This window comes from Plecotus auritus (assembly GCF_963455305.1).
Source record: "Plecotus auritus genome assembly, chromosome: 5".
NCBI classification, from domain to species: domain Eukaryota; kingdom Metazoa; phylum Chordata; class Mammalia; order Chiroptera; family Vespertilionidae; genus Plecotus; species Plecotus auritus.
In genome coordinates, this window is record NC_137776.1 from 104,231,835 (window position 1) to 104,256,906 (window position 25,072).

General features: G+C 55.4%; 1 protein-coding gene across 13 annotated transcripts; it reads left to right on the plus strand.

Moving 5' to 3' along the window:
* The first annotated feature begins 1,923 nt into the window (after positions 1–1,923).
* On the plus strand, positions 1,924–21,255 carry CARD19 (caspase recruitment domain family member 19). 13 transcript variants are annotated; one of them, XM_080670765.1, is made up of 7 exons: positions 1,924–2,113; positions 10,182–10,241; positions 10,960–11,102; positions 12,672–12,825; positions 13,753–13,812; positions 14,039–14,110; positions 14,625–16,171. In XM_080670765.1, the coding sequence occupies exons 1-7, from the start codon at positions 2,107–2,109 to the stop codon at positions 14,738–14,740; spliced, it is 612 nt and encodes a 203-aa protein (XP_080526891.1). In that variant the 5' UTR covers positions 1,924–2,106; the 3' UTR covers positions 14,741–16,171. The 13 variants fall into 13 exon arrangements, with proteins under 13 accessions (XP_080526891.1, XP_080526896.1, XP_080526894.1 ...); XM_080670767.1 differs by lacking the exon at positions 14,625–16,171 and adding an exon at positions 17,848–18,072 and having other exon boundaries at positions 1,984–2,113; XM_080670769.1 differs by having other exon boundaries at positions 2,009–2,113; positions 10,182–10,237; positions 14,625–16,168.
* The last annotated feature ends 3,817 nt before the right edge of the window (positions 21,256–25,072 follow it).

Genomic DNA, 25,072 nt, shown 5'->3' on the forward strand with positions numbered 1-25,072 from the left:
AGAATTTTCACTCAGCCAGCTTTCCTGTGGTTCTGGATGGTGTCCGTTCTGTCTTTTAGTTGTAGTTTTGAAATTGTTGTGCGAGGCAGCAGTTTAGGTGTTTACCTATGCCGCCATCTTGGTTTCTCTCGCAAGCTAATTTTTAAGTTGATAATTTTGTATGGCCCATGATGATGCTATAAATATCCAAATGGCCCTTGGCAGAAAAAGGATTGCCCAACCCTGTTCTAAAGGGTGAAATGAACTAAATGGTAAATGCTAGGAGCCATGACACAGGGTGACAGATATGGGTAACAGAGTTCAGGCTGGGTTCTACTGTGCTCCAGAGGACCGCTCCAGAGGTCCCTGCCAGGACTGTGTAGGGCTTTCCAAGGAGACCAGACTCAGGCTGGGCCTTTCGTGGAAGCCGGGCCAGGTGCACCCTCAGTATTTGGAGAGTGGGTGGCTCCCAGGTAGTGACCACCACGACTTGGCCCAAGGGTTTGGGGTGTCCAGGAGATAATTGCACCCATTCTCTGGATACCCCAACTGCACAAACCTTTGATGGTCAGTTCTAGTCCTGTTTTACAGAGGACAAGTGAGGCACAGACATGGAAGGGGGGCACATGGACTTGGGAACCTGAGCATCCTGTGCTGTCCAAGAAGTAAATACTGAGCTTGGGCCCCCACTCCAAGTCCAGCCCCATCATCTCAAATTAGAGCATGCTAATGGGGGAACAGCCAGCACAGGCAGAGAAGGAACCAGGTATAAAACCAAATGGCTGCTGGGAGGCCCTGCTTTCCCTTTCCGCCACAGCTCTCCATTTTGTGGTGGGAGCCCTGTGCGTTCGCATTCTGTGGGCCTGGAGGCTTCCTGGAGTGGGCACCAGAGCTGGAAAAGCCAGGCCTGTGACAGAAAGGGAGTGGACTCTGGGGAAGGAGATATTTGTCCAAGGTCACCCATTTTACAGACTGGAAAACTGAGGTTCAGGCAACTTAAATGACCTCCTAGTCAGGGTCACACTGATAGACTGGTGGCCCCCTTTTGCAGATGGGGGTCCCAGAGAGGGGAGTACCCCACTCAAGTCACACGGTTGAGTCCAACTTCTACCTCGGATGGGGCATGGTCACTGTGCAGGCCCTGCCCTCTGGCTGATCCCTTTAGGGCGCTAGATGTTCACCGACCTTTTGCTTCCAGTTTGTACCCCCATGACCTGACCTTCTACATGACCTTAAGTCACTTCCTCCCTCAAAGCCTCAGTTTTAAAAAAATATTGGTTTAAATTGATTTTTAGAGAGAGAGGGAGAGAGAAGGAGGAAAACATTGAGGTGAGAGAGTAACATCCATCAGCTGCCTCCTGCACGTCCCTACTGCCTTGGAGCTTGCAGCCTGGGCGTGTGCTCTGACCAGAAATCCCACAGCGGCCAAGCGGGGTAGGCCCGGGGAGGGACCAATACAGGGAGGGAGCCATAGGAGGGTGCTGCGGAGCCAGGAAGGGGCGCCTGGGCGCTCACAGAGGCTGCCTCGGGCTGGGGGCGTGGCTAGAGTAAGGGGCGGGGCAAAGGGCTTCTGAGAATACCGTGCCCTGCGGGCGGGGCTGAGGCTCCTGTTCCTGAGGCTTCAGGCTGGCGAGGGCGGGGTTCCGTGAAAGGCAGGATGCGAGAGCCCAGGTCCGCGGGGGCGGGGCTCAGTGAGGGACGGCTTCAGGGCTTGGGCGGCGACATCGTCGTCCTCGTCGTCGGGGGCGGGGCTTAGAGGGAAGGGCCGGGCTGAGAAGAGCGGGGCCTGGAGCTTTGGGCGGGGACGCGGTCCAGGACCGCGCCCTGGGGGCGGAGCTAAGGGCTCCGGCGGCCTCTTAGCTGACGCTAAGGAGCGAAGGCTGGGTGAGGGGCGGGGTTTAGGGGGTCAGGGGCGTGGCCTAACGGGAATGCGGGGCCTCACGAGGGCGGTGTTAGGGTTGTGCGAGCGACGTCGCGACGCTAGGGACGGGGCCTTCCGGGAAGGGGCGGGCCTCCTCGGGCGGTGGGCGGAGGTCAGCGGGGGCTAGCGGGCAGCAGCGGCAGCGAAAGGACGGGCGGCTGCAGGGGGACAGGTCGGTGCCCGCCGGGGGCACCTGTGCGGCCAGCATGACAGGTGAGCGTGGGCTGCGGTCATGCCTGCAATCCCGGGACGGGCACGCGACCCCGGTGGTCTCCAGGGCCCGGCTGCCCCCATGTCGCCCTGGGAGCCGCTCCTCACGCCTTGCCCCAGTGACCTTGTCCGTGTCCGTGACCGTGACCGCGTGCCTGTGACCACCTTCTCGCTCGGCGGGACTACGGGGACCGAGGGCGTGGTCAGGCCCTGGGGGGCTAGGCGGACCAAGGCCTATGCTCATCTGTGGCTAGGGCGGTGCTGGGTGAGGACGCCCCTGACCGAGTGGGAGGTGAAGTTCTGGGTCCTGCTGTGCTTTCAATGGGAGTAACAGACACTGTCCTCCCAGCCTCCTGACCTGGGCCACACAGGCGCTGCGCTCTTGGGCTGTGTGTGGGACCCAGACTCTGGCACCCCCTGCGCTGCACACCTAGCACAGGGACAGGTTGGGGAAATTGGGGGCTAAGCCTCCAGCAACTACCCCCTTCCACCCCCTTACCTGTATGAATTGGAGCTCTCAACTCACTCCTGACCTAGCCAAGTAGGGCCACATTGCTCTGTGGACCCTCCCCAGTTAGAGAAGCCCCAAGAGTGATGGGCCATTGCAGACCCATGCAGAGTGGTCAGGGAATGTGGGGGATCCCAGAAGTCACACCTCATCCCTGAGGGGCCCACTCTTCTGCCTCATGGGACAGGAGTCACCTGGGGGTGCACCAGGGGATCAGGTAGGCCCAGAAGTCCCTGTCTTTTTCCCCCATAACTCAACGGAGTCTCAGAATGGATCCTGCACACACAGGATTTCATGGGCTGGAACCTGGTGACTTCCAGGACACCAGGTCCTAGTCTATGCCAGAAGGGACCCAGCTGTCGCCTGCTCCTCCCCTGTCATTCCTCTGAACCCTTTTTACTTGTGGCTGCCGTTTCTGAGCACCCAACATGCTCTTGACCCTGCAGTGGCCACTTGCCATCCAGCAGCACCTGTGGGGACATGTGGAGACACTATGTATGTGTGGATAAGGAAACAAGCTCAGATTAGGCAGAGGCCAAGTGCCCGTGGCAGAACCGGTACTAGAGCCATGTCCTCCCCTGAACCCCTCTCTCCCTGACATCTCTGTGTGCTGGACTTGTAGGACCCCTCTCCACACAGCTCTTCTCTTTGGGGATGGGGAACAGAGGCCCAGTGAGCACAAGCCTGGAGCATCAAATGGGCAGCCCTGCAAGTCAGTGGCCTGTCATCCGTGGCTCATTGCCCCTGTGCACTGACAGGCCTGCCCATGCTGGTTCTGGGCCTCTGTGAGGGGCTGTGGAGTGAGTGTGTGGGGCCCGCTGTGTCTGCACAGGGTGGGACTGGCGAATGTGCCTCAGCTGTTACTGTTGCAGTACTGTGGCTGTGGGATCAGTCCCTGCCATATGGTGTGCTAGAGAGTGAGCAATCTCAGCTCAGCTCTTTCATGCCCAAGGCCAGGTTGGACTCTGAGACAGGAGGGAATCCTGTGAGATTCCATTCAGAAGGGGAGGCTGAAGCCCAAGCATCTGAAGTGCGTGGGGCAAGGCATGGGGGAGGAGGACAGAGGTGGGGGACAGTGCATTGGGTATTAGCCAGGTGGAAACCACAGGGATAGTGTTCTTGCCTGGGGCAGGGTTCCTGGGCAGTGTGGTGCAGCTGGGGGCTGCCATGTGGGAAGGCTCAGGGGCCTGGGGGCCAGGTGAGAGCAGGTGGGGCCGGCTCCCACCAGGCCACTAGTGCAGGCGGATGTAATGAGTCTGTAGTCCTAGCACCAGCTGGGCATGGAGGTGGGGCTTGGCAGAGGGAGCTGGCAAAATCCTGTGGGTTTTGTGCCAGAGCATTTTTCTTCCTTTATCCTGTAAAAACCATCTGGGGCTGTGTATCAGGACCTAGACCAAAGTGGTTTCTTTTTCCGGTGCCTTTTCGTGCCTCCGAGTGGCCACCTGGGTGTGGTTTGCGTGCACAGTTTACAGCGACCACAGGGAGCAGCAGAGCTACAGCCTCATCCCATGGGCGGTGCCACTGTGCAGGTGGTTCACAGCGGGGGGGCAGCAGGAGCCCCGCCTGGCTGTTGGCCCGCAGGGCTGGAGGAGCTGCTGCAGGGCTCTGGCCTAGGTGCACCAACCTATGTCCGTTCATCCCAGAGTTCTATTTGACTGCCTACTCTGTGCTGGCCGGTGCACAGATGCACATACTGGACAGGATGGCCTTGGGCCTGCCCTTGTGGGCCTGCTGAGGAGCAGACATGACGCAGCTAAGTGCACAGTTAATTAGTACGTCACTTAATGGGGCAGAGATTCTGGATGTCAAGAGATGGTGGATCCACTCCCTAGCTGGCTGAGTTGTCCTTGCTGTACCTCAGTTTCTCTATCTGAAATCAGGGGAAGGGGGGTGTGCTTGCACTGCTCCAAGGATGCAGATGACCTGTTCCATAGAATGCACACTCTGGCTGAGGTCCTTAACGAAGGAGTAATGGGAGAGTGCCGAAGCCGGATGGCTGGAGGGGCCTGCTCATGTGGCTGTGGCAGGTCCCTGGGCATCCTGTGTGCCGCTTGCTCACTGCGATGAGGCTGCTGACTAGTCTGTATTCCAGGTAGGTTTCGGGGGCTGGGAGAATTTAGAAGTTAGAAATTTGTTCTCTAGGTTAAAAAGACCCTAGTGTAAGGGGGCATTGGGAGAACGAGATGAGGAAGACAAATGGTCTGTTTAGTCAGCCCCACAGAGGAAATTGGGGAGGAGACCCACTTGTTCCAACGTGATGACCCCATTTTAAAAAATCACCTTTACTGAGTATAAATTTCTTACAAGTAAATGAGTCAATTTTAGTGAATAATTAGATAAGTTTGGACAAGTGTATGCACCATGGAACGATGGTGCAGGCCCAATCAGCCAGAACATCATCACGCCACCAGGTGTCCCTGTGCTCCTTCCCAGGCAGCCCACCCACCTGAGGGGGCATCTGCTTGCTTTAAAATTCAGCAGTGGCATTTTCAACTAGTGTTTCTTTTTAATTAATAGGTTTATTTTAGAGCAATTTTAGTTTATAGAAAATTGAGCAAATAGTACAGAGGATCCGCCCCCACCCCCACTTCAGTTCCCAGTATTGTTGACATCTTGCATTAGTATGTGCATTTTTGGCACTTGATAAGCCAATTTCATAGATTAGTACTAACTATAGTTTACGTTATGGTTCAGTACTTGTGTTGTACATTCTACGAGTTTTGAAAAATGTAAGATGTCTTGTATTCACCATTATTGTCATACCGAGTAGTGTCACTGCCCTAAAACCCTTTGCTCCATCCATTCGCCACTCCCTTTCCCTAACCTCTGGCAACCACTGATTGTTTTGCATTTTCTGTTGGAATCATGCAGTGTGTGGTCTTTTCACATTAGCGTCTTTCACTTTTAGAAATATGCATTTGTTCCTCCATATCTTTTCATGACTTCATAGGTATTTTTTTAAATGTATTTCTTTATTGATTTCAGAGAGGAAGGAAGAGGTAGAGAGAGAGAGAAACATCAATGATGAGAGAGAATCATTGTTTGGCTGCCTCCTGCACGCCCTCCACTGGGGATCAAGCCCGCAACCCAGGCATGTGCCCCCGGCCAGAATTGAACCTGAGACCCTTCAGTCCACAGGCCGACACTCTATCCACTGAGCCAAACTGGCGAGGGCTTCATAGGTATTTTTATCACTGAATTATATTTCATTGTATGGATGAACCACAGTTTAAATAACCATTCACTTTTTTTTGGTTGTACCACTTTAACAGCATTTCAGTGGCATTAAATACATTCACAATGTTGTGAAACCATCACCACTATCCATTTCTAGAACTTTTTTATCAAGCAGTAACTCTATCCCCAATTAACAATAACGCCCCTTTCTTCCATGCTCCGGCTCCTGATGTTACTTTCTCTTTCTAGAATTTGCCTGTTCTGGATATATCATATACATGGAGTCACACAATGTTTGCCCTTTGGTGTCTGACTTATTTAAACTTAGCATAATGTTTTCAGTGTCCACCCATAGCATATGTCAGCATCTCCTTCCTTCTTAAGGCTAAATTATATAGACCACATTCTGTTTACTCATTCATCCATCAGTTGCTGCACCTTTTGGCTATTGTGAATAATGCTACTCTGAACATTGATGTTTGTTCAAGTATCTGTTTGAGTTTTCTGCTTTTAATTATTTTTTTCCTTTTTATTTATTTGTTGATTTTAGAGAGGGAAAGAGAGAGAGAAACATTCATTGGTGGTTCCACTTTTTTATGTAATCATTGGTTGACTCTTGTGTGTGCCTGATTCGGGATCAGACCTGCAACCTTGGTGTATCGAGATGGCACTCTAACCAATTGAGCTACCTGGCCAGGGCTAAATTCTTTTTAGTATATACCTAGAAGTGGAATTGCTCAATTATATGACAATTCTATGTTTAGCTTTTTGAGGAACTATCATACCCTTTTTCCACAGTGGCTGCACCATTTTACATGCCCACCAGCAATTCATGAGAATTCCAATTTTTATATCTTCATTCTCTATGTATATATACCACACTGAATTCAGCAGCACATTAAAGGAGAATGCAAGGATAGTTCACCCTAATAAGTATGAACTGATATCTCATTGTGGTTTGATTTGCATTTCCCTAATGACTAATGATATGAGCAACTTTTCATGTGCTAAGTAGCCACTTGTAGATATATCTTTGGAGAAATTCCTATTCAAATACTATGCCCATTTTTTAATTGTATTGTTTGTGGTTTTTTGTTGTTGGGTTTTAGAAGTTCTTTATATGTTCTGAATATTATTCCCTTATTAGATATATGCTTCACAGATATTTTCTCCCATTCTGTGGGTTATCTTTTTCACTCTCTGTTTTTTTTCCACTCAAAATACTATTTATTTCTGGACTCTTTATTCTAGTCCATTGATCCATATGTCTGTCTTTATGCCACCATCATGCTGTTTTGACTTTTGTAGCTTTTAAGTAAGTTTTGAAATGAGGAAGTGTGAGTCCTCCAACTTTGTTATTTTTCAGGATTGTTTTTGCTATGAAGACTCCTTGATATACGAATTTTAGGATGCTTTTTCTGTTTCTGCAAAAATCATCATTGGGATTTAGATTGGGATTATATTGAATTTGCAGATCACTTTGGGTAGTATCGTCATCTTCACAATATTAAGTCTTCCAATCTCTGAACATGGGATATCTTTTCATTTATTTATGTCTTATTTCATTTCATTCAGCAATTCTTTTTGTAGTTTTCAGTGTACCAGTCTTTCACCTCATTGGTTAAACTTATTCCTTAGTATTTTATTCTTTTTTATGCTACTATAAATTGAATTGTGTTATTTTTTTATTTTTCACTGTTAGAGTATAAAAAAGCAACTGGTTTTGTGTGTGTTGATTTTGTATCTTGCAACTTTGCTGTGAATATATTAGTTCTAACAGGTGTTTTTTTAAAAAACATTGGGGTTTTCTATATATAAGATCATGTCATCTGCAAACAGAGATAATTTTACTTCTTCCTTTCCAAATGAATGCCTTTTTCCCCCTTTTCTTGCCTAATTGCTCTGATGAGGACTTCTAGTACTACATTGAATAAAAAATAGTGAGAATGGGTATCCTTGTCTTATTTCTTATCTTAGAGGAAAAGCTTTAGTCTTTCACTATTGAATACGATGTTTGCTGTAGACTTTTCCTATATGACCTTTATTATGTTGAGAAACTTCTTCTATTACTAATGTATTGATTTTTTTAAATCAAGAAAGTGTATTAAATTTTATCAAATTGTTTTTTGCATCACTTGAGATGATCTTTTGTTTTTCTTCTATTAATGTGATCTATTATAGTAATGATTTTCATATGTTGAACCATCCTTGCATTCTTGGAATACATTTTTTTTTCAAATATATATATATTTATTGATTTCAGAGAGGATGGGAAAGGGAGAGAGAGATAGGAACATCAATGATGAGAGAGAATCATTGATTGGCTGCCCCCTGCACACCCCCTACTGGGGATCGAGCCCACAACCTGGGCACATGGCCTGACCAGGAATGGAATCATGACCTTCTGGTTCATAGATTGATGCTCAACCACCGAGTCATGCCACCGAGCCTGGAATAAATTCTTTAATATGCTGCTGAATTCAATTGGCTAGTATTTTGTTGAGGATTTTACATCAGTATTCATAAGCAATATTGGTCTATAGCTTCCTTGTAGTGTCTTTGTCTGGCTTTGGTATCAGAGTAATGTTGGACTTTGCTACCAAAGCCAGAGTGGAGTGTTCCTTCCTCTCCAGTTGTTTGGAAGAGTTTGAGAGGGATTGGTGTTAGTTCTTTAAATGTTGGTAGAATTCACCCGTGAAGCTGTCTGGTCCTGGGCTTTTACTTGCTGGAACAATTTAGATTACTGATTTAGTCCCCTTACTAGTTATACATCTATTCAGATTTTCTATTTTTTCATGAGTCAGCTTTGGTAGATTGTGTGTTTTTAGGAATTTGTTCATTTAATCTAGGTTGTCCAATTTGTTGTCATTCAAATGTTTATAGTGCTCTATAATAAGCCGTTTCCCCGCCCCACCCCCTGTAAAATTGGTAGTAATATCCCCACTTTAAATTCGGATGTTAGTAATTTGAGTCTTTTTGTTGTTGTTGTTAGTTTGGCTAAAGGTCTATAAATTTTGTTGATTTTTTCAATGAACGAACTTATGGTTTTATTGATTTTTTTTACTATTTTTTTCTCTATTTAATTTACCCGCACTCTAATATTTTTAAAAAATATGTTTTTATTGATTTCAGAGAGAGGAAGGGAGAGGGAGAGAGAGAAAGAAACATCACAAGAGAGAATCATTGATTGGCTACCTCCTGCACACCCCCTATTTGGGGATTGAGTCCGAAACCAGGATGAGCCCTGACTAGAATTGAACTGTGATCTCCTGGTTCATAGGTCGATGCTCAACCAACTGACCTGCACCAGCTGGCTGCACTCTAATCTTCATTATTTCCTTCCTTCTGCCTCTTTGGGTTTAGTTTGCTCTTTTTTTAGTTCATTGAAGCATTAGGTTATTGAGTTAAGATAGTTCTATAAATTCCCCTCTCAACACTGCTTTCACTGCATCCCTTAAGTTCTGATATGCTGTGGGGTTTTTTCATTTGTTTCAAGGTATTTTCTAATTTCCCTTGAGACTTCTTTGATCTGTTGGTTATTTAATTTTCACATACTTGTGAATTTTTCAGTGTTCCTTCTATTATTGATTTCTAGCTTTATTCCATGTGATCAAAAAAGATCCTTTGTATAATTTCAATATTTTTAAATCAATTAAGATTTGTTTTGTGGCCAAACTTGTTTTGACGTCTGCCTTGGAGAATGTTCCATATGCACTCGAGGAGAATGTATATTCTGTTATTGTTTGTTGGAGTACTGTTTATATATGTAAGAAATTTCTGCCCTGGACGGTTTTGCTCAGTAGTCAGAGCAAAAGGGTCGTGGGTTTGGTCAGGGGCACGTACTTCGGTTGCAGGTTCTCCAGCCCTGGAGGCAACCAATCCATGTGTCTCTCTCATGTCTATGTTTCTCTCTCTCTCTCCCCCCTGCCTCCTCCCTGCCTTCCACTCTCTCTAGAAATCAATGGAAAAAAATATCGTTGGGTGATGATTAAAAAAATGAAAAATTCCAGGGTTTCAGGAACTGTGTGCCAGGAAGCGGGACAAAGACCAAATATATATTTCTTATAAATTATAACATCACAGATCCACTTTGCCAGTCTCTGCCTTTGATTGGACAATTTAATTTATTTGGATATAAAGCAATTACTGATATAAATAACTTGTTTCTGCCTTTGCTATTTCTTTTCTGTATGTCTTATAGCTTTTTTGTCCTTCAGCTACTGCCATCTTTTGTGTTTAGTTGATTTTTTGTAGTAACGATATAGTGTGGCTATTTTCTTTGTGGTTACCATGAGATAATACATAGTCTCCTAAACTTATAACAATCTAATTTGAATTGATACCAACTTAACTCCAATCACATACAAAAACTCTTCTCCTATACAGCTCTGCCCGCCCCCCCAGCCCCTGTGTCCACCGGGAAATGGGACAAGCTGGCACAGGTAGGTAAGTAAAGTGGTGCGTCTGTTCAGGCATCTGGTGCTCAGGGATTCAGCATCCTCCCTTGGAGACCCTGTGTCCCCACTTACCAGCCTTTACCCCACCCTTCATCTTTAAAGGCTTGTCGTTCAGAAGAATGTTCTTAAGAAGGTGCAGCAATGATGTTTTAATGGTGATTCTGAAAGAAAAGACAAAAGAGGAAGCCTTCCCTAGCACCCTGGGCAGGCACGCGGTCTGCTGAGGCAGGCTGAGGGCGATGCTGTCTTCCTGTGACTCACGGTCCTGAGGCCCTGCCACCACCGCCCCGAGTCTGTGCTCTGCTCCAGGACATGGAGCCTGTGAAGCTGTGGGTCGGGCCTTGCCCAGGCTGCCTGTGCCCTTCCCAGGCCTGGGTATCTCCAGCGGGCTTGGTGGGCCTGTGAGCAGCAGACTCTTAGCCCCTGAGTTTGTTTTCATAGAAGAGAGGGCCAGAGGCACCGTCCTGCACTCTGGACAGTTCTCACTGCACCCACCGCCCATCTTCAGGCCAAGGTGTTGGCAGGACATGGAGGGCTCTTGGCTGTGCATGAGGCCCATGCAGGCTGGTTGTCAGCAGTGTCCCGGTGCTTACAGCTGGTGTGCCTCCCTGGCCTGGGGGCCTTGCTGGGGCGTTCGTGCCGAGGCTGCATCTCGGTGGTGGGGCCCGCTGACTGAGGCCCTTTCTGCTCTCCTCTGCCTGTTTCAGAGCAGACCTACTGTGACCGGCTGATGCAGGACACGCCTTTCCTGCTGGGCCCTGGGCGCCTGAGCGAGCAGCAGGTGGACAGGATCATCCTGCAGCTGAACCGCTACTGCCCCCAGATCCTCAGCAACAAGGATGCGGAAAAGGTGAGGGGCGGGCCTGGCATGTCCTTCCTGGGGCAGGACGGGGTTGGGGTGGGGAGGGAGGAGATCTCGAAAGAGAAAACCTGTCTCTTTGGGGTGACCTTGGACCCGGGACTGGAAGTATCGTAGGAGACATGTGACAACACGCTACAACATGACATACCTGGGAGCGGGGAATGGGGGTAGCAGGGGTGCTGGCTAGGCCCCACCCTGGCGTCACAGGGCTCTTCCGAAAGGTCATATGGGAAGCATGTTAGATGTCATCTGGCCCAGATGTTTGTGGACACTGGGTAAGAGTGGGTGACCTTGCCTGCTATCCCTGCTTCTCTGGCTCCCCCATGGGTCTGAGGTGGGTGCCAGGGATCAGCCAGGGCTTTGGGGTACAGAGCCTGCTGCCCCACTGGGTGACTGGGCTGCAGCTCCCTGCCTTGGCACAGGCAAATGGGGCCTCTCCTGGGCAAGGGTGGGTCCCGACAGATTGGAGTGTGCAGGGACTGGTACTGGCTGCTTCCTCAAGTCATGGAAGTAGCACAGGAAGTGAAAAAGGAACAGCCCAAATTTGTATTGTACTGTTGAAATTAAAACTCTAATACACATTCATTGTAAAAACCATTTGAACAGTTTCCCATGTTTGTACAGGAAAAAGGACACTCAGGCCTGCACTTACCTCCCCATTGTGTCCATGTAGAATGGTATTTCGCCACTAGGTGGCAGCACCAGGCCACGTCCTCCAGCTCCTGGAGGTCAATGCCACGTGTCCTGTCCAATGACCTTTAGAACCACACATTTCTCCATCAGACACATTAAAGGAGCCAATTCTTTTCTCCTTAACCCTTTTTAAATGCTTGCATCACATTCCTGTAGACCAGTGGTTCTCAACCTTTCTAATGCCACGACCCTTTAATACAGTTCCTCATGTTGTGGTAACCCCCAATCATAAAATTATTATTATTTTTTTTTAAATTATTTTTTTTTCTCAACCTGTTGCGACTCACAGGTTGAGAACCGCTGCTGTAGAGCTTAAGACCATCGGAAAACACAGATATTTACATTACGGTTCATTAACAGTAGCAAAATTACAGTTATGAAGTAGCAACGAAAATAATTTTATGGTTGGGGGTCACCACAACATGAGGAACTGTATTAAAGGGTCGCGGCATTAGGAAGGTTGAGAGCCACTGCTGTAGACGATAAACTACTGGAAGTTATCAGGCTATCACCTCATCGATTCCCTCAACAGCCCTGCAGGGGGCTCCGCACTCCCTTTTCACGAGGAGCAAAGCGAGTCTTCAATTTGCTGAAGTCACACGCAGGCCACTGAGTTCCCACACGGGTAATGTTCCTGCCGCCTTCCTTGGTGAATGGGTTCCATGTCACGGGAGTGCGAGGACTAGCCGTGCTGTGACCAGCACAGTCTTGGCACCATGGGCCGTGGTTCAGTCACTGTCTCCGCCGGGGTGTTCGGAGCCCCTGGTCAGAGGCACCTCTCATGAGGGAGCTGGAGCCAGCGGGGGTGGAGCGGTGGGCGCAGCCCCTTGGGCCTGACTGTCCTTTGTGTGCCTCATGCCCCAGTTCCGGAACCCCAGGGCATCCCTGCGCGTCCGGCTCTGTGACCTGCTGGGCCACCTGCAGCGGAGCAGCGAGCGGGACTGCCAGGAGTTCTACCGCGCCCTCTACATCCACGCGCAGCCCCTGCACAGCCGCCTGCCCAGCAGGCACACCGGGCGTAAGTGCACGCCAGCACCAGGCCTCGGCATCTGCCTGCTCGCCCTCGCCAGAACCCTCCCGCCGCCCCATCTCCTCTCTGTGGTCCCAGCGCCGAGGGAGGGTGTCTGGCCACACAGATATCTCTGTCTTCCTGTCTCTGTTTCTTTCTTTTGTGCCAGTTTTTACACAAAAGGTAGCATCTGCCTCTTCACCTGTAACCCAGTGCATTGTGGGCACCCTCCCCTTTCTGACCACATGCCTTGGTTGGGCCAGCCTCCGTGAACTGGCCCGTGGGTGCTGCGCTGGGCCCCTGAGGCCTGCTGGGCCCAGGCCGGGGAGCGCAGGCCCGACGCCACTCAGTCCTGAGGCGTCTGCACCAGGCCCAGGAGGAGGGGCTGCTCCATCAACTCTTAGGAGTCAGAGGCCCCCAGGGATGGGGTGGCTCACCCGGGCCCCTCAGCCGTGATGCGGGCTGGCGTCTGCCCCACAGCGGGCCTGCAGCACTGGCTCTGGGCTCTGGCACCAACAGTGCTGTCACGCCAGCCGTGGCGCCCTCCGGCCCTGCGCGGCCCGGCTCACGGGTGCCCTCAAGGGTGTCTGGCAGGTGGCCACTTGGGGTGGCCCGGGAGAAAGCACCTGCTGATGTGGGCATCGTCAGACCTTTGACAGGCACCTCACGGTCACAAGGGAACAGTGCCCCCCCTTCATGACTCCCAGGGTCCCAGGAAGTGGACAAAAGGAGACCCCCAACTATGCAGGGTCCCTTCCCCAGCGCCAACTCCACTAAGCGGGCCGGAGGCTCAGTGGCAGCACAGCCTGGTCCAGCTCTGCCAGGGGCTGGGGGGCCCGGGGGCGAGGGACCTCGGCAGCCCCCTTGGCTTCCTGAGGCCGGCGACCACTTTCCTCTCTGGCCCCCACCAACTGCGCCCTCTGCTTCTGTTTCCAGAGAACTCCAAGTGCGCAGACCTGGACTCGGGCACCGCCAGCCACGCGCTCAGCAACAGGGGTAACCGCCGCCCCCACCCAGGGCTCCCCTCCACCCGGGGCTCCCCTCCACCTGGGGCTCCCCTCCACGGTGGGCTCTGGCCATGTTGAGATTGCTCCCCATGGACAGATCCCCGGGTGCCCTCACCCAGCTGACCCCAGCGTGGGTACTAGCCTGTCCCTCGTGGCCCAAGGACTGCACCCACCCTTAGAGGTGCGAGAGCCGCTCACCCTTGCTTCCCCCCCAGGACCCATGGCCTTCCTGGCCTGCCTCGGCCTGGCCGCGGGGCTGGCCCTCCTCGTCTACTGCTGCCCTCCAGGTGGGTGCCGCTCGGTGCGGCCTGGCTCCGAGCCCAGGGCAGAGGCTCCAGCCCCCCGGGCACAGTGCCCGCTCAGCTCTGCAGGAAGGCCCGGCCCAGCCCTCCGTGCCTCTTTGTTCCCACCGCAGTGGGACAGTCGCTGGCTGAGGGGAATGGGGTATGGGGCCCAGTGGTGGTGGCCCCAGTTCCTACACTTGGCCCTCAGTGACCCCTCCAGGGTCAGAGAATGAAGCCCCTTTGGGAGGAGGGGTGCATGAAGCAGGGCTCAGGGGTTAGAAAGCCCTGCCTTCCTGGGGCCTGGGGTCCTCTCCAGTGTCATGGCCGTGACGGGTGGGCCAGAGGCCCAGGGTTGAGGCCCCCAGGCCCAGCATGACATCCCTGCCGCTCCTTTCTGGCATGTTGAGATTGCCGAGGTCATGGGGTCAGTGCCTGGACGGCCTCTCGGCGGTGCGACCAGTATCCCCCGGGTGTGGGCTGGCGGTGCCGAGAGGCCCTGAGACCCTGTGTGCTCCAGACCCCAAGGTGCCTCCTGGGGCCCGGCGCGTCCTGGGCTTCTCGCCGCTCATCATGGACAGACACGTCAGCCGCTTCCTGCTGGCCTTCCTGGCAGCTGAGCAGGGGGGCCTCTGACGACCAGCCCCCTCCAGACCCTCCTCCCGCCGTGCACCAAAGAGCCCGCCTCCCCCGCCCGGGCCTCCGCTTTCCTGAAGGCTAGCATCTCACTCTCCAGTGACTGTGAAAGCACCTCCTTCTCTTGCCAAGGTGCTCGGTGAATTAAACATGGGAGTCTCCTCCTTTCTCAGGAGTGCTTCTGGGTGATCCTGACCTGAGGCTCCACACGCTTCAGGCAGAGGCTGACCCCCCTGGTTCCTCGCCCGCCTGCCCGCCGGCAGGTCAGGCTCAGGCCGCACTCCCCAGCACAGGCCCCCTGCTCTGTCCCGCCCAGACATCCCCCACTGCCCTGCCATGTCCCCTGCTGCAGTTCCCCGCCCTCCACGGCCTCCTTCCACTGCTCTCCTGAGCTCCCACCTCCCACACCCACTGCCTCTCACCTCCACCTCTACCTCCCCCAGGCCTGGGGGGTAGGAGAGCACTCACTACCAGCCTCTGCACCAAGCCTGGGCTGTGGGCCCTGCCTTCCTGTGCCACCCAGTGAGGAGCAAGGCCAAGGTGGAGGTTGGTCAGCCACGAAAGAGGACCCTGCACGAGGCGTGCAGGCTGAGCCACATTTCCTCCCCCCACCCGCCGGGGCCTATCCCCAGGAGACCTGCTTCCGGGGCCTGCTGGCCCCACAGGCACCCGTGGGACAGCGCCCTTCATCCCCACCCACATGTGAGGGGATGGCAGGTAGCAGTGGTTCAGAGCCTGGAAACAAACACCAAGTCTTGTCCGAGATCCCAGGAGAAAGGGAATCCAGACTGCAAACAGCCCAAGGAACATTCTAGAAGTTTTAGAGATGAAAAACACCATTGTGCTTCTCCAGGTCCTGAGCTCTGGCTCCTTAAGCCCTCGATCAGCTGCTGCGGTTTGGCACTGCTGTTCCTCTTCCTCCTCAGTGCATGGCCCCTGCCCAGGTGCTGCCGCGCTACCCCCCTCCCTCCCTTCCCCCCTTCCCTCTCACCCCGTCTCCTCTGGCTCACGCTGTGGGAGTAGCTCATGCATGAGGGTGAGCAGCACTTGTGGGGCCCAGCACTGCTCCTGGTACTCACTGCTACGGCTCTGCTGCGGACACGCTGGCTCCCCGCGGGCCTTGGGCGCCACCCTCCCCTTGTTGGGCCTGGCGCCACCCTCTGACAGGTGGGGGATCCAAGGCTTGGAGTCCAGGACCACACAGAAGCCCAGAGTGGGGCTCTACTGCCCTCCCCAACATGCAGGGCACAGGCACTGGCAGTCATACATGCAGGCACACATGCAAACACATGCACAGCTCTTCTGTACACGTGCACACACATGGAGAGCAGGCTGCGGGACTTGGCCTTGCCCGACGGGTCCTCCTGTGATTGTCTCCCTCTTGCCAGCCCCGCCCCCTTGGGGAAACAGAAACATGTTTGTCAACCCAGGGATCATGAGTTTGTGTTTTCCACGGACGTTTCCGGAGGCACGAGGCACAGAGGAACCAGCTCCAGGACACGGGGGCTGCCCTCGGGGAAGTAGGTGCAGGAGCCCTCCCCCTGCCAGGCGGCAGGACAGTGGCTGGCCACTCTCTCCACCACTCAGGGCTGCAGGCTGGGGCATCTGTGCGTGGGCACCTGGCTGCGAGCTGCTTCTCGGGCACACTGGGTAGCACTGCCCAGCAAAGCTGTCCCTGTGCGTCCCCCACCCATTGACTGTCTTGCTGGGCACGTGGCCCAGGCAGGTTTCTGGGGCAGTGAGAGCAGTTATTGCCCCCAGTGGGCAGGTGAGTGAGGGGACGCCTCTGGGCCTGGCTTAGGGTCAGGGGTGAAGGCTGTGGTGAGCCTGCCGACCCCTCCCCAATAGGAAGATGTGTGGCGCTCCAGTCCCATGTGAGCCATCTCCCATCTCCCCAGAGGCCCAGAGCGAGACAGGACTAGTGCCTGTGCCACTTCCAGGGTGAGCTCGGCGGGGGCTGAGCAGGTCCTCAGGCCAGCAGACCCCTGCACTCAGCCTGGCACAGCCTGTCCATCTGCAGCTTCTCCCACCATGGCCCGCCAAGGTCCTGGTTCCTGGGTGAAGGTCTGCAGGCAGAAGCTGGGGGTGTCCTGCGCCCTGAGACATAGCTGGGAAAGGTGACAGGCAGACAGCTGGGAAAGGTGACAGACAGTGCTTGGTGAATGTGACAGCTGGGAAAGGTGACTGGCAGACAGCTGGGAAAGGTGACAGGCAGACAGCTGGAAAAGGTTGACAGGCAGACAGCTGGGAAAGGTGACAGGCAGACAGCTGGGAAAGGTGACAGACAATGATTGGTGAATGTGACAGCTGGAAAAGGTGACAGCCAGCTGGGAAAGGTGATAGATAGACAGCTGGGAAAGGTGACAGGCAGACAGCTGGGTGAATGTGACAGGGATGCGATGTCCATGTGAAGGTGACTGACAGAGATGCCAGGGGGCAGGGGGGCAGAGGCCCCAGGGGGCAGGGGGCTGGGGTGAGGGGACAGAGGCCCCAGGAGGGCAGGGGGCAAAGGCCCCAGGGGGCAGGGGGCAGACACCCATCTGCAGGCTGCAGACTGAGAAATGAGAGCCTGGGTCTAAGCTGCCCAGGCTGCAGACTCCATCACAGCAGCCTGGACGGACTGAGGCAGGTCCGACAGACAAGGGGCCCAGCTGCCCCTCACCTCAGGCCCATGGGTTCCACGTGAGGTGTGCTCAGTGCTGTCCTAGGGCTGGACTGCCTGGGAGCTGTGAGGCCAGGGTGCTTGTCTCTGGCTGGGGCTGGACCACTTCCTGTGACTCCTGACTTTTTCTTTTATCCACGACCCCCCAAGCCCTGCCCTCAAGGCCCCAAGCCCACCCTTGAGCCCAGGCCGCCTTGGAGCTTCCTCAGTTCTCAGCCCCGACGGCCCTTCCCCAACGGTGCCTGCACACTGCCTGGAGCTGGTGGAGCCGGCAAGGCCTCCCCTGGGCTGGAACTCAGGGAGGGAGAAGCGGGGCAGCTGTGTCTAGGCCCAGCCAGGGCCCAGCTGCCCGCCCCCTTGTCAGGCAGCGCTCGTGACCAGGGGTGAGTGACGCCCATCCGGCACGGAAACCACAGGCCAGCCTTTCCTGTTGACCTGCCCGCAGGACCTCACTGTCTGTCCCCAGCTTCCCACCGCCACACCCTGGTGACGGACAGGCTCGTGACCACACCTCTGCGCCTGTGAATGAGCTACCCCCTTGCCTGGAGCACTCCCTACTGTTCCCCAGTGCCTCCTACTCCTACTCCGACCCCGGGCAAAGTGTCACCTCCTCCAGGAAGCCCTGCCCAACAGTCCACGTGCCGCATGGCGTTCGCTGCACATCAGACCACATGTGCAACAGGGCTATAGATCTGACTGGAGCCTCAAAATTCCTCTCACCTAGCACCCCCATGGCCCTGGAACGTTGTAGGCAGGCATCACTCATGGGCTCGTGGCGAGGCTGCTGACACAAGCCTGCGACTGCTGGTCATAGAACACGTGCAGCACATGCAATTGTGCACAGGACATAGTCTCTGATAATAACGTAACTGTTACTGTTTATATGTTTACTATTTATACTTCTTACTAGAGGCCCGGCACACAAAATTCGTGTGCGGGTACGGTCCCTAGGCCTGGCCTGCTATCAGGCCCATCTTTCCCTGCTGCCTGCAGCCGGCCCCACCCCCCCCCCCCCCCCACTGCCACCCACCCCTGATTCCCCATTCGCCATTGGGCGATTGGAGCCTGCTGGCCAGGGAAAGGGACCGAGAGGTGGTCAGTGCGCCTCATAGTGACTGGTCAAGTGGTCATTCTGCCGTTAGGGTCAATTTGTATATTACCCTTTTATTATATAGGACTAGAGGCCCAGTGCACGAAATTCGTGCACGGGGGTCCCTCAGCCCAACCTGCACCCTCCACAATCCAGGAGCTCTCAGGGGCTATCCTACTGATGGCTTAGGCCCACTCCTGTGGTTCTTTGCTCTCTGTGGGGCCTGGGGGTTTCACTGCAGCCATGGAGATGAAGCCCCCATGCCCTGCTGTCCGCTCTCTGCCTGCCGCCGCCATGTGCCATGCGAAGGAAGCCCCAGTGCCCTGCAGTGTGCTCTGTCTGCCAGGCCTGGGGGCTTCGCCGACACCGACACACTAAGGAAGCCCCCATGCCCTGCTGTCCGGGCTCTGTCTGCTGGGCCTAGGGGTGTTCCCGCCGCCTCTGCACTAAGGAAGCCCCCAAGCCCTGCTATCTGGGCTCTGTCTGCCATGTCTGGGGGCAGATCTAGCCTTGCTACTTGGTCCCCGTGAACCCCGGTGGGGCTGACAGGCCCAGATACTGCAGCAGCGGTGGAGCGGGGAGGCTGGATCGGGCGGATCCAGCCTCACTGCTCCAGCGGACAGGCCCGGACACTCCAGCAGCAGGGCTGAGGGGTCTGGGTGCCGCCATCTTGTGGCTATGGGGGCCGCCATTTTTGTCGTTATTAGATAGGATTGTTATGGTAGAGTATACTCTTTCTACTTATAAAATAAAAAGTTTGCTGTAAAACAATAAGCCAAGCTAAGCCAGCAGCAGCCTCATGCATCTCTTTTACCGTGTCTCGAGCGCATCATTTTCTCTGGCGCTCCATTTATTCTCATGTTTTGTTCATTGTGGCCGCTCAGCAAGCAAGTCCACCACCGATGCCAGTGAGGGACACACTGAGTGACGCCTGGGGAGGAAGGTAGAGATGACGAACAAGGTTGCAAAGGTCGAGAGCCAGGCCACCGCTCGCCAGGCGGGCGTCACCTCAGCCACGATCTGGAACAAGAGCAGCGAGACGGGAGCTGTCGAAGCATCTGCTCCCCCGACGTGTTGGGAGCCACTCGGGACTCGGCACTCACTCCCCGTGAGCGTGAGCGAGGCTGCGAGTGCTGCTGCGAGGCGCTGGGCGTCGGGGAAGCTCCAGAGAAGCTGATGGTGAAGAGAAGGACGCAGGGAGCTCTGCCTTGTGGATGGAGCCGCCCTTCCTGGAGGTGCCGTGGGAAGTACCTGGATGCGGGGAGGCCGCAGCACCAGGGCCCGGCTTCTAGGAGCAGAGAACAGTATTGCTCGGGGCCATGGCGGGGCCCCAATGGAGACCCATGTGTCTGGCACCGTGAGACCCGCCTTCACGCGTGTCAGTGACACGCCCGCCCGTGACCCGCAGAGCAGTGAGCACCCTGGCTGGCTGGCTCCTCTCCCAGAGGCCGCACCTCCAGGCGGCACCATGGGGAGGGCTGTGTGGAGGACAACACCTTCAGGATGTGCTCACTGTGGACACGCGCCCTTGTCGGTGCTCTTCATCCCGGTACCCACGTGGTGGGCATCCTTTCAGCCTCCTTTACCGCCAGGAACGGCCGGGAGGTGCAGCCTTAGCGTGTCCCTGGGCCGCCCTGTGCCCTGGCTGCCGCGTAGCTGAGGGAGGACGGGTGCCATTCCGAAGGGTGACCGCATCCACGCTGCACCCAGAGCCTCGCTGTGAGTCCCCAGCGAGTCGATGACTGTCACTCAGGGAAGATACTCACGAGGTTCGCCCATGACGTCAATGGACTTGCCAAGCACCAGGGGCTGCCAGCTCAGCAGCTGGAGAGAGGCCAAGGTCTCTCTCCTGGGCGTGGAGGGGGTGGCCCTAAAGACCTCCTGGTGGGGGTCCTGGGGAGTTGACGAAGGAGGAGCTGTTGGACCTGGAGCAGGAACGCAGGGCTGAGAAGAGACGGGGAAACGGAAACTGCAGGGGAAGGAAAAGAAGATCCCCAAGAAAACACCCAGTGAAGCGTTTAGCAGGAGCTTTAGCAGACCTCCGCAAGCTCCTGGAAAGTTTGCAAGCACCTTGCAGGAGAGGGTGGGGCCTGCTAGTTTCCATCATGGAACTGGGAGTCTCCTGACTCCCTCCTGGCCCCTTCCCATCTTGGGGCTCCTTGAGGGCTGACAGCCGACGACTGAGCCTCCTTTGCTCAAACCTCTGACATCTAAAAAGCTTTGGAGGCTGGAGGAGCCAAAGTAAGTGGCTTTCCACGGGTTTGTGATGGGCTGGGGAGCACCATCCCTTCCAAAGCGCCCTGTCTCCCATTTCCTGGCAGCTTTGTTGCAACCTCAGAACAGACAAATCATGAATGAGCTAGAATGTTGCAAGAACGTAGTAACCGTCTATCTCGAGATGGAAGTACACATATTGAGAGAGCTTTCACAGCAGCAGCGCCTTGTGCAGGGCCTGGGCACCACCCTCGGCCAAAGGAGGGTCCTGAGGTTGGAGAAGGCACTCAGCAGTGAACCTTGACGGGGTGAGCGTCACCCTGCTGAGCGGCTGCTGGGGCTCTGGACGGGCACCCCTGCCGCCCTCCATCCTGAGGCGGGTACAGGCACAGGGCCAGCAGAAGAGGGCCCCTTTGTGCGGGCAGCTCACCACCCAGGCCCTGGGAGCTCTGCTTCATGTAACACAAGGGCGGAGAGCACCTGGTTTTCATGGCAAAGCCCCACCCCAGAGCTCCTTTAACATGTTAAGTGCAATAAATTTTTCTAGAAAATGGCAACAAAAAAAAAAGTTTGAAAGCATGGACCCCAACACCAAAAGGTTTTCATTGATAGAGAGGAATGTTCATGGAGCATTATATGCTTGCAACATAATCTAGATTCGAAAAGGAAATAAATTGCCCTGGAGGTTGCTCAGTGGTTAGAGCATTGGCCTGTGGACTAAAGGGTCTTGGGTTTGATTCCCAGTCAAGGGCACACACCTTGGTTGCAGGCTCCCCCCGCACCTGCCCCGCCCTGCCCTGCCCCAGCCCGGGTCACGGTGCGTGTGTCTTTCTCACATCCATGTTTCTCTCCTCTCTCCCTCCCTCCCTTCCACCATTTCTAAAAATCAATGGAGAAATATCCTCGGGCTTAAAATAATAATAACAACTAAAAGAAACTGAGCAAACTGCCACTGGCAGTTCTGAACCGAGGGGCAGAGTTGGGTCCCAGTGGCTCTGGCTCAAGCTGGTACAAGCTGTATGACAAGCACTTGTTTTCAGAGCCCGAAATGCAGCTGCATCTTGCACAACACGGGGTTCCCCTTGGCGAGGGGGACAGAGACTGCGGGCACTGGCCTCGCAGGGCGCTGACGCTGCTGGAATGACTTGTTTATGCTCCCACTGACTCAGCTCAGAGGCAGCGCTCCAAGGGAGCCCCGCCCGCCATGCTCCCCTGTATCCCCCCAAACTTTTGCATGAACCCCAGGCCATACTAGGCTCTGGGTCAGGCCCCTGCCAGACGGGCCCTGGACCCACAGTCTCACAGACAGGGCCTGGCTTGCAGGGCTCAGGAGATGAAGAGCGGGTGGGCCTGTCCTGCCCTAGGCCTGCCCCTGGAGCCTGGGTTGGCTCCCCTGTATATCAGGGGTAAGAAGGGGACCCCTTTCGGGACTGGGGCCCTCCGTCAGCACTGGCCAGGGGGCAGCTGGGACCCTCATCTCCTGCTGAGAGGACCCCAGGGGCAGGCGCTGCTAGGCCAGGGAGGTCCCTTCTTGGTCCCCTAGCCCCACCCTGTCCGCTATCACCTCCTGGGGGCGAGAGGGCCTGCCCTGGCCTCCCTCTCCCTCTCTCCTTCAAGTGGGCTGGTGTCTTGAGTGTGGAGGTGAGGGTGAAGAGCCAGGAGAGGGAGGCCTGCAGTGGGAGCCAGGCCTATACACCGCGGGTCAGGAGGCCGTGAGTGGATACGGTGCGCTGGGGTGCACGAGGACACCCTCGGGCCCCCCCTGAGCGCGAGGAGATGCCTGCAGGGCACCTGGGCGGCAGAGGCCCGCCTATCTCTCTCTAGTACAGAGCTGCTCCCTCACCCCACCCCGTCTGTCCGTCTTCTCCTGTCTGGCATTTATGTCTGTTGATCTTTCACCTATCACCTATCACTTATGTACCCACTTCTCTTTTCTCTGTTGATCAAGTATTCAATTATCTTCCTGTATCTATCCATCTATCACCTACCAATCAGTTCATCTATCATCTCTTGGTCCATTCATCCATCATTGCCCATCTTTTACAGAAAGAAGGTTAAGCATACAGTCCCCTGCCCTGTCCCACTCAGAACCCTACTCAGGCTCCACATGCGGCTCCCTCCCCTGCAACCACTCCAGGCTCCCCAAGGCCAGTGCAGGCCACAGGCAGGGCTCGTTCCTCTGCAAGGCTCCCTCTTGAGCCCTCCCCAACCCCCCTTCTCTCTGTTGTCCCTCCAGGACACCCCCACACACGTGTGTGCATCTGCTTGCTCCTTAGACCCTCACTCATTCTTGGGGTCTGTCATGTCCCCTGGGAGGACAGAGCTGAGCTTCAGGGAGAGGTGGGTAGGAGTGGAGTGTGAATGTCCAGGAGGAGCCCAGAGAGTTGGCTCTGCTCTGCCCCCTCTCTGGGCCTCAGCACACATGGATGAGTGAGCATGCTGTAGACACCTACTGAGGACCTACTGTGTGCCAGACACAGTCCATGGATGGTGGCACCCCTGGGGAGACCCAGACCGACCAAGGTCCCATAAGTAGAAGCACAGGCATGAATGGGGCCACTTTACCCCTCTGGCAGAACTCCTCTGCGTGGGGACGGGTGGGCAGGATGGGTTGCAGCCTGGTCTTAGGCTGGCATGGCGAGGGTGGGCAGGGCTCAGACAATGGCCAGGGGGACATGGTGGTCAGTGAGGCCAGCCTATAGCTCTAAAGGCCAAGTAAACCCAATGGCCCCCTGTGATAGTGACCAGTAGAGGGTCAACGGCCTTGGGAGGACTGCAGGGCTGGACAATGTCCCAGGAGGTGGTGGCACATTCCAAGGCCCAAGATGGGGACATGTCTAGAGTGAGGGTCAGGGCTGGCGTGGCTGTTGAGGTTTGAACCGGGGAGCTAGTGTGTTGGGAGGTGGGGGCCATCATTGCCTGGCGGGGCACCTTGGGATGGGGCTGTTCCCAATGCCCCTAGCACCCATGCAGGCAGCCTGGCTTGGTGGCCCAGCCCCCCCATTTGGGGTTGCCCCCCAGCTGTGTCCACGCAGACTTCCCGGTCCTGGCCAAAGAAGGAAACAAGCCATGTGCTGGCCACGTCTGAGGCACTGCCATGGCTTCCCGTGGCTGCGGGCCACAGGCCACGCAGGAACAAGGTGCAGGTGACGTTTGCCTGGACACTGGATGGCCAGGAGTGGGGGTGAGGGGATGCCACAGGGCACATCATTGGCTGGCACAGGGCCAGGTCGGGGAATAGGCCACAGCGGGGAGCCTGAGAGGGGAAGGTAAGATGTGCTCAGTGCAGAGCAGGCGAGACGGTGTGTGGGGGGACCCTCTGCCCACCCAGGCCCGCCCTCCCCCCGCCCCCCGCCCCCCTCTACGCTGTCCCCACCGCCCAGCCACTGCCCACTCTGCCCTCTTGCTTTTCCTGGACCTCATCCACAGGGGCCTCCTTTAGAAGTCGTCTCCACGGGACCCCAGGCCCCCGAGCAGGGCCGCCCGGCGCCACCGAGTCCCAACACTCTCGGAACCGCTTCAGCATTTCCTGTGCTCATGCCTGGATGTCTTGCCCACAGGCACTTCCTGTGATCATCCCTTTGTGCCAAGCTGACCTTCCCGCCCCACAGACCAGATGGCAGGGTCACCTGACCGTCTTCAGGGAACTGGGTTGGTGTGGGAGAGAAGTGATGGGGAGAGGAGGAGGAGTGAAGACCACAGGGGTTCCCAGGGACCCCAGTCCCCACCAGGAGATAGGGGGAGCAGGGGTCCTGGTGGGGGGGGGGGGGGGGGGGGGGGGGAGGGGGGGGGAGGGAGGGGGGCAGAGTGGGGGCTCAGGCCCTGGTGGCCTTAGGGGTGAATGGAGGGAGCTGGGGGTTCCAGCCAGGTGAAGTGAGAGCCCTCAAGACAGGCCAGACCCCAGAGAGCACCAGGCCCTTGTTGGGGGTCTCAGCCCACTGGCGCAGCCCTGCTCCCCTTGCCCTCCTGACAGGAGGGCAGTGCTGGGCACCACGTTGGATGGGTCACAAGGGAGAGGAGGAGGGAAGACGGTCAGGGGCCCAGGCGGAGTGCCCAGGAGGAGGCCCCCTGCAGCTGCCTGCCACTCTTCCCCCAACCTGAGGAGGCTCCAGTCTAGGCTTCTGACCCCAAATGCCCCCAAAGTTGATGTGGGGACCAGCCACGCCTCCCCAATCCTGACACAGGCACCCCAGGCCGGTCACCTTACAAATATGCCATGGGCCCTGAGCCTGAGAAGTGCTGGGCGGCCCTAAGCTGGGCAGGGCAGGGCAGGTGGGTCGCTCTGCCGTGAACAGCAGCCAGTGCAGGGCCCGGCCGGCCGCGGGCTGCCAGCCATCAGGCGCAGTCAGGCCGGGAGCCCACTTCT